The 6,400-nt window shown below is 54.0% G+C and overlaps 4 protein-coding genes across 4 annotated transcripts; 3 read left to right on the top strand and 1 right to left on the bottom strand.

Moving 5' to 3' along the window:
* Window positions 1–604: 604 nt before the first annotated feature.
* A1O1_07563 (uncharacterized protein) lies at window positions 605–1,204 on the top strand (the record flags this gene model as incomplete). The annotated part of the gene is made up of 1 exon (XM_007728430.1): window positions 605–1,204. The coding sequence occupies one exon, from the start codon at window positions 605–607 to the stop codon at window positions 1,202–1,204; it is 600 nt and encodes a 199-aa protein (XP_007726620.1).
* Window positions 1,205–2,112: 908 nt separating this feature from the next.
* On the top strand, window positions 2,113–2,970 carry A1O1_07562 (uncharacterized protein; the record flags this gene model as incomplete). Its single annotated transcript, XM_007728429.1, has 1 exon — window positions 2,113–2,970. One exon carries the CDS (start codon window positions 2,113–2,115, stop codon window positions 2,968–2,970), a length of 858 nt encoding a protein of 285 aa, XP_007726619.1.
* A 960-nt stretch (window positions 2,971–3,930) lies between these two features.
* Window positions 3,931–4,224, top strand: A1O1_07561 (uncharacterized protein; the record flags this gene model as incomplete). The annotated part of the gene is made up of 1 exon (XM_007728428.1): window positions 3,931–4,224. A coding segment is annotated over one exon (294 nt), but the record flags the coding sequence as incomplete, so codon positions are not given.
* A 968-nt stretch (window positions 4,225–5,192) lies between these two features.
* Window positions 5,193–6,149, bottom strand: A1O1_07560 (uncharacterized protein; the record flags this gene model as incomplete). The annotated part of the gene is made up of 1 exon (XM_007728427.1): window positions 5,193–6,149. One exon carries the CDS (start codon window positions 6,147–6,149, stop codon window positions 5,193–5,195), a length of 957 nt encoding a protein of 318 aa, XP_007726617.1.
* Window positions 6,150–6,400: the final 251 nt, after the last annotated feature.

The raw sequence follows: 6,400 nt of genomic DNA, 5'->3' as shown, positions 1-6,400 counted from the left end.
TTACCCGGGGCTGGTCGGTTCCGGTTAAGAAATCTTTGCTCGACCAGCACTCGATCCCCTGTTCCACGGTGCCCCAGGGCCCTCGAGAGCGCTCGGAGCCTCGGTTATGACGCCTCCAAAGTCCACTGCCCCGTCGCGAACGCTTTTGGAGCCTCACCGGGCGCGGGCCCGCGACCGACTGTTAGGATTCATGCACGATCAAGGACGCATGACATCCAACCATACTTACTAGGAAGGCTTGCCGAGGGTCATGGGATATGAGATCATGTGATATCACGTGACTTCCAGAAGAGGCAACCTCAGAATGCACTGCTGCACTGTTGCGCTGAAACAAGGCAGCATGTCACGAATCGTTCCTCGGGGTCACGATATCGATCAGGGTTTCCTGATGTGTGGGAAGGCAGGAGGATAGTATTCTCGTGCTTGTGCTCGTGGCGCGTCTCCTGCGATGACGTCGTTCTGGATGTTTCAGCTCGCAGGTCAAATTTCTCGGTGGGCATGGGCTTAGCACGCCTGTGCTTTTGCCATCACTTGAGCAGTCAATTGATTTGAATTCTCAAATCCATTAAGTCGAGCGCAAATACACCATCAAACGAGGTTCACCATGCCGCCAAACCTGAACAAAGCCATAGATCTCATCGATGCCGCCCACAGAGAAGACCCAAACAGACTTCATGCCAATGGAGAGTCAATTCCCTACGAGCTACACTATGCGCAGAAAATGTCCAAGTACCTCAACCTCCACACTCCCAACGCCGATCCTCTTCTCGTGACTGCCGCTCGAGCCCAGCATTTCCGCCGTTGGGAGGTTCCGCGCGATTCATATCCCAAGACTAAAGCTGGCTACTTTGTATGGCGGACTTTGCTGAAGAAAAGACAGGCGGAACAAGTCAGACAGCTGTGTCTGGATTGTGGCTACAGCGTAGAAGAGGCGGATAAAGTGGCGGCGTTAATCGCCAAAGAAGACCTGAAGAAGGGTGAAGGGAAAGGCGATCCCGACGCGCAGGTCATCGAGGATGTCGCTTGTCTTGTCTTCTTGGATGACCAATTTGACGAGTTCGAGAAGGCTCACGATGAAGACAAGATTGTCAGTATCCTGCAGAAGACGTGGGTCAAGATGGGCAAACGCGGCCAGGAGCTCGCTTTACAGATGGATCTGAGTGATCGAGCCAAGGAGTTGGTTGGAAAGGCTTTGGCTGGTTGATTCGCATTCCGGTCATCTGGTGCAGTCAACTTGGCCATTAGCCCTCAGCAGCGAGGTTACCAAGGTCTGTATCCGGCCATGTGCTGCCATTGTCTGGTCTGCGTCGAAGGGATGTCTGCATGTTGAGCGTGTGCAACCAACTCGCAGCGATTCTTGTTCAAGATGACCGATCCTCGAGACGAAGAGGCCCGCGCAGACCCGACGAAATTATGTGTTTCAAACTTCAGACGGCACGCCCGCTGCATTCCTTGATTTGTTGTGTCCTCTGGAAGGCATGGGTGCCCGCGGCCATTATATGCACAATCCGACAGGGTCAAGCACCGATGGAATAGATGCATGCGAGACAATTGCAGAGGACCTGAACGAGTCGGAAACATGAGCAGCCCGTGCGTCCGTTACTGGCAACGATCCACCAGCGGTTGAAGTTGTGCTGGCGACGCAGGTTGGATGTCCGCTGCTGCAATCCGTGCGCCAACCAGCTCCGTGTCCGGCTGGCTGCTTTCAACTCCGCATGCGCCCCGCGTGTTTGTGGTTGCGGATATAATCAATCAAACACACCATCTCGTCGCCAGCAACTTGAAGACAGGGAACTCCATCTCGATATTGCCCTTTGTACGCTGGGAAGAAGTACAGACTCACGTCTCGCCGTCTCAAGATGTCGCCGTATCCTAAGATCGACTGTCATTCCCACTATCTTCCTCCGTCAGTGCTTCCGTCGGCCCACACCCCCCTCCCAGCTGACTGTCGGGCAAACAGAGGATATCGTGATGCTCTCGCGGAGCATGGCCACAAGCAGCCCGATGGCATACCTGGAATACCAGTGAGCAGGACACCACTACACAACCTATGCAGTGGTCTCACAACTGATCCACGCTCAGTCCTGGAGCGAAGAGAGTCATCTCGAAATGATGAAGTCGATCAACGTGACCAAAAGTGTACTGAGCATCAGCTCACCTGGCACGCATCTCAAGGCGGGTGATGATGCACTGGCCCGAAAGTTGACGCGATATGTCAACGAGTTTGCTGCCGCCCTCAAGAAACGAAAACCCGAGCAGTTTGGATTCTTTGCTTCCTTGCCGTTGGCCGACGCCCAGGGATGTCTGGAGGAAATCCCGTACGCACTGGATCAACTCCACGCCGATGGCTTCGTCGTCTTGACCAACTTCCACGGTTCTTACCTTGGACACAAAGATTTCGACCCGATCTTTGACGAGCTCAACCGCAGGAAAGCCATTGTTTTTATGCACCCAACCACTCCATGTTTGTCTCATGGCGGACCTGCGGCGACCCCTCTTCCCGAGTTCCCCCGGCCCATGTTCGAGTTCTTGTTTGACACTGCCCGCGCCGTCATCAACTTGTTTCTGTCCGGCACGGTCAGTCGCTGTCCCAACATTACGTTTCTGGTGCCTCATGTGGGTGGCACGTTCCCGCCTTTGATCAACAGGTTTGCCAATGTTGGTCCGGCGTTGAATCTTCCTGGCATTGATCGCGAGGTGACACCCACTTGGATCAAGCAGAGGTTGAATCAGCAGTTCTACTTCGATACGGCGGGATGGGCATTTCCCGAACAGATCAAAGGCTTGTTGCAGTATGTCACGGTGGATAGGGTGCTCTACGGGAGTGACTTTCCCTTCACTCCGCTGAAGATTGTTACGCCGTTGTCGCAGGAGCATGACCAGTATTTGCCCGAGGTGTTTCCTGACCAGGAGGACCGCGAGAAGCTCTGCAGCAGGAATGCCCTTCAGCTGTTCAGCCGGCGATCATGAGAGGGGCGATCCCTTAAGGTGATCATCGGCCAGGTGTAAGATGGTCGGACGGAACTGATGGACATCTCTACCAGAGTACAATGATAGATTGCACCACGATGGACACAATCTAGATCTGCAAACTTTGACTAATATGTCAGGAAGCAGTGTGATTGCAAACAACACCAACTGCCACTGAGGTAGCACATGGTCGACCATTCTCTCGCTCCGCCTCTATCGACCTCTCGATCCAATTCCTGCGCGATGGACAGGGATCAAGACTACACGGCAACCCTTGTCTCAGCTGGCGTATGACAAGGGGCTCCTGGCGACGGGTGGATTCTCCGGGGGCGAGATAAGGGTAAGGAGGGGTTTCTTAGGTCAATCAGACAGCCCGGGGATAAGCCCCAGAAAGTCTGAGGAGCCCCCTAGCCTCAGATTATCGCCTAATCGAAAGCCTAAGAAGCCTAGAGTTCTCTAGGCGACCCTCCCCTTGCTCTCTTATCGTCATGCTCTGCATCGCATTGTCGTTGTCGTCACAAGCCTGCAAGTTGAAGTCATGCTCGGCTTCAACTTTGCCATCATCCAACACTTTACTCTTCTACCGCACTCTACCACAGTAGTAAGAGGGGAAGGTACAACTGTGGTAGTATATCTGCTTCCTGATTCTGATCGGAATCCTCTCAGCGTCCTGTTGGTAAGTCTGCTATCACCTGAGAATCGACAAAACCCGCTGCATCAATTACCGATCTCATCATTCCCGGTTCGTCGTATCAGAAGAATCAAACCCGCATCCTTGCCCATACCTTCAGAGAGTCCGCGTAGGTACTCTGCGAGTTTGGTACTGTCTCCTCTAAGACAGACCACAAGCTCGTTCTGCTCCTGCCATCACCCTCTACACACCACTACTCTTGCTCAGAACAAGCAATCCCGTCCTCCCGTTCTACTACTACCACCGTGACCATCATGTCCGACGCACCCAGCAACAGCAAAGGCGTCGCCCCAGACTCCCACTCCGCCCTCTTCGGCCTCGAAGGCAACAGGCCCTCCACTGCCGCAGCAGGTTCGGGAGCAGGATCCGGAGTCATCGGAACAAGTGGACACGCTGGCGCCGCAAACACGGGCAGTGGCGCCGGAGGTGTTTCTGCCACTGGCAACGCACAGTCCACGACCGCGGGGATACAGCACGGCGGAAAGAGTTCGGCGCCTCCGGGGTCGGGTGCTGAGACGTTGACTCCTAGCCAGGGGTCGGGGGAAATACCTCCCAAGGTATAGATCTCTTTAATCAGACGTGGCTTTTGATGTGGTCGGAGCCCGGATCCTGGGGGATGGTGTGCATGGTACTAGAATGGAGCAAGATATCGGTAGGGGTGGGTTCATGGGGTATTGGTATTGCTGTCTTCGCGGCTGATGGGTAGGATTGAATCGAGGAGGTGTCAGTACGATTGCATCCAGCCATACGAGGACGGGCAGGGCGGAGGATGAAGTTGACGGTGGCTACTTGCACTGTTGAAGCACCCGCGAACGAAAAAAGCAAACAGCAGATGTTCGACAGGATCAGGCCGGTTGCTGATCATCGATAGAGGAGGCTTGTCTTGTGCATGACTAAGAAACAACATTTAGCATTAGGAGAAGACACAACCAACCCAGAGGGTCATGCTTTTTGTTCCATTTGGCTTCGACTGTGCCGCGAACGACCGCTTTACTACATCAGTGTGTCATGGGACCCTACGTCTTATCCACACGACTATCGACCGAGCCGGCCTGAGCAGGACTACCGGAAGCTACCCTGGGTGTAGGTAGTTGCAGGATGACTATGGTGATACTGGTATGGGAGTTTGGATGGACACGAACATGAGCATAACATTGATATACAACTTCCACTCCCAGCCCTTCTCGGAAGAGCGCTGCTTTCTGGTTTGGTCTGCTCTGTGTTCTCTACAACTAAACCCCCATGTCCCAATCTGCATCTGTGACATTTGGAGTATCCATGTTCGGGTACAAGATCGGGCCGTTTCAATATCAATGTATGGAGTTGTTCAGCCTTGCGTCTCATGGGTATATCAAATCCAGGGTCGTCGGTGAGTGTTTATGAAGTACCTTTTCAATCCATCCACACTTGTAGGACGAGGTGTACCGAATTGACTTCTTTGCTTGTTGATGTGAAGATAGGTATTCTTGGCCGTGGCTCCAATTGCTATCCTCTTTTCTTGATTCCTCTATATCTCTACTCTCACCACTCTCTAGTCGTCTTTCTCCCCCTGCAACTCTTTCTCCACCATATCCGCAAAATCTCCCAACGACCCAAATCTCCATCCATACCCGACCTCGCCGTTCTCATGAACCTCGCTCAACCCGCTGCCACTCCCCATCCCCGCCCCCTGCCTATTGATCCACACACTGCTCAACCCGACCTTCTTCGCCGGGATGTGGTCATGAAACAAACTCTGCGCGACATGCAAAATGTCATCCTTGCCCCGGACCTCACCTTCTGTATCATTTTGCGCGTGCTCGAACAGGTACTCGAAATTGCGCACGTCGGGCTTATAGCTCCCGATATCTTCGGCGGTGTAGACGGCGAAGAAATTCACGCCCTTCAGCGGTCCCGCCAGAGTTCCGGAGAAACTTGCGCGGTCAACGTTACTGAGCGGCACAAGAAACTTGTAGTGTTTGGCCAGGCGGCGCATGGCGGACACGGTGTCCGGGAAGGCGGGCCACGAGCCGATGCTGGAGCCGAAGGATTTGGCTTCTTGGAGGATGATTTGGGCGGACCTGGCGGAGTCTGTGGAATCGTCGATGCCACCGCCTTGACCTTCGGTCATGATGCCCAATTCCTTCGCCAGTCGGAGATACGCTGCTTCCAAGATCTTCGAGTATTTCGCGCCAGGGCGCTCCGTTTGCAGCGACGCTTCGATCTCGTTGAATTTGGCCGCGAGTGTGAGTTTGGCGTCCTTGTCGCTGTCGTTGCCGGTATACCGATATTGTGCGATATGTGGGGGCGCATCCGCCGGGATTCTTGCGGTTAGGCGTTGGAGGTGCTCGAGGATGCCGCCTTCCCAGTCTATCAGGGTGCCGTAGATGTCGAAGGACAGGAGTTTGAACGAGGAGAAGGGCCGGCGTGGCACCGTCGGCTCCGGCATGGGGAGGTCGGAGCTTGAGGAGGCTGGAACTGGACCGGAGGTAGAGGTAGACGTAGCCATTGTCACTTGATGCGGAGAGTGTTGTTTTTGTTTTTGTTTTTGTTTTTGTTTCTGTTCTTTGGACCCAGCTTGACGTTGGCGGCAATGCTGTCTGTCCTCTGACGCCTTGTTGCCGCTCTCCTCGTCTCTTCGTTCGGTTGTTATCTTGTAGCTGTTGTGATGTTTGATCCTCTTCGTTCTTGACTGTGAAAGGAGAGAGAACAGGGCACTGACTCTGGCTCTCGAGATGACGCTGAAGCTCTTGTTGGTGG

The sequence above is a fragment of the Capronia coronata genome, assembly GCF_000585585.1.
Source record: "Capronia coronata CBS 617.96 chromosome Unknown acBCG-supercont1.6, whole genome shotgun sequence".
NCBI lineage: Eukaryota > Fungi > Ascomycota > Eurotiomycetes > Chaetothyriales > Herpotrichiellaceae > Capronia > Capronia coronata.
The sequence above is the reverse complement of the archived record's forward strand: the minus strand, read 5'-3'. Positions and strand labels throughout refer to the sequence as shown.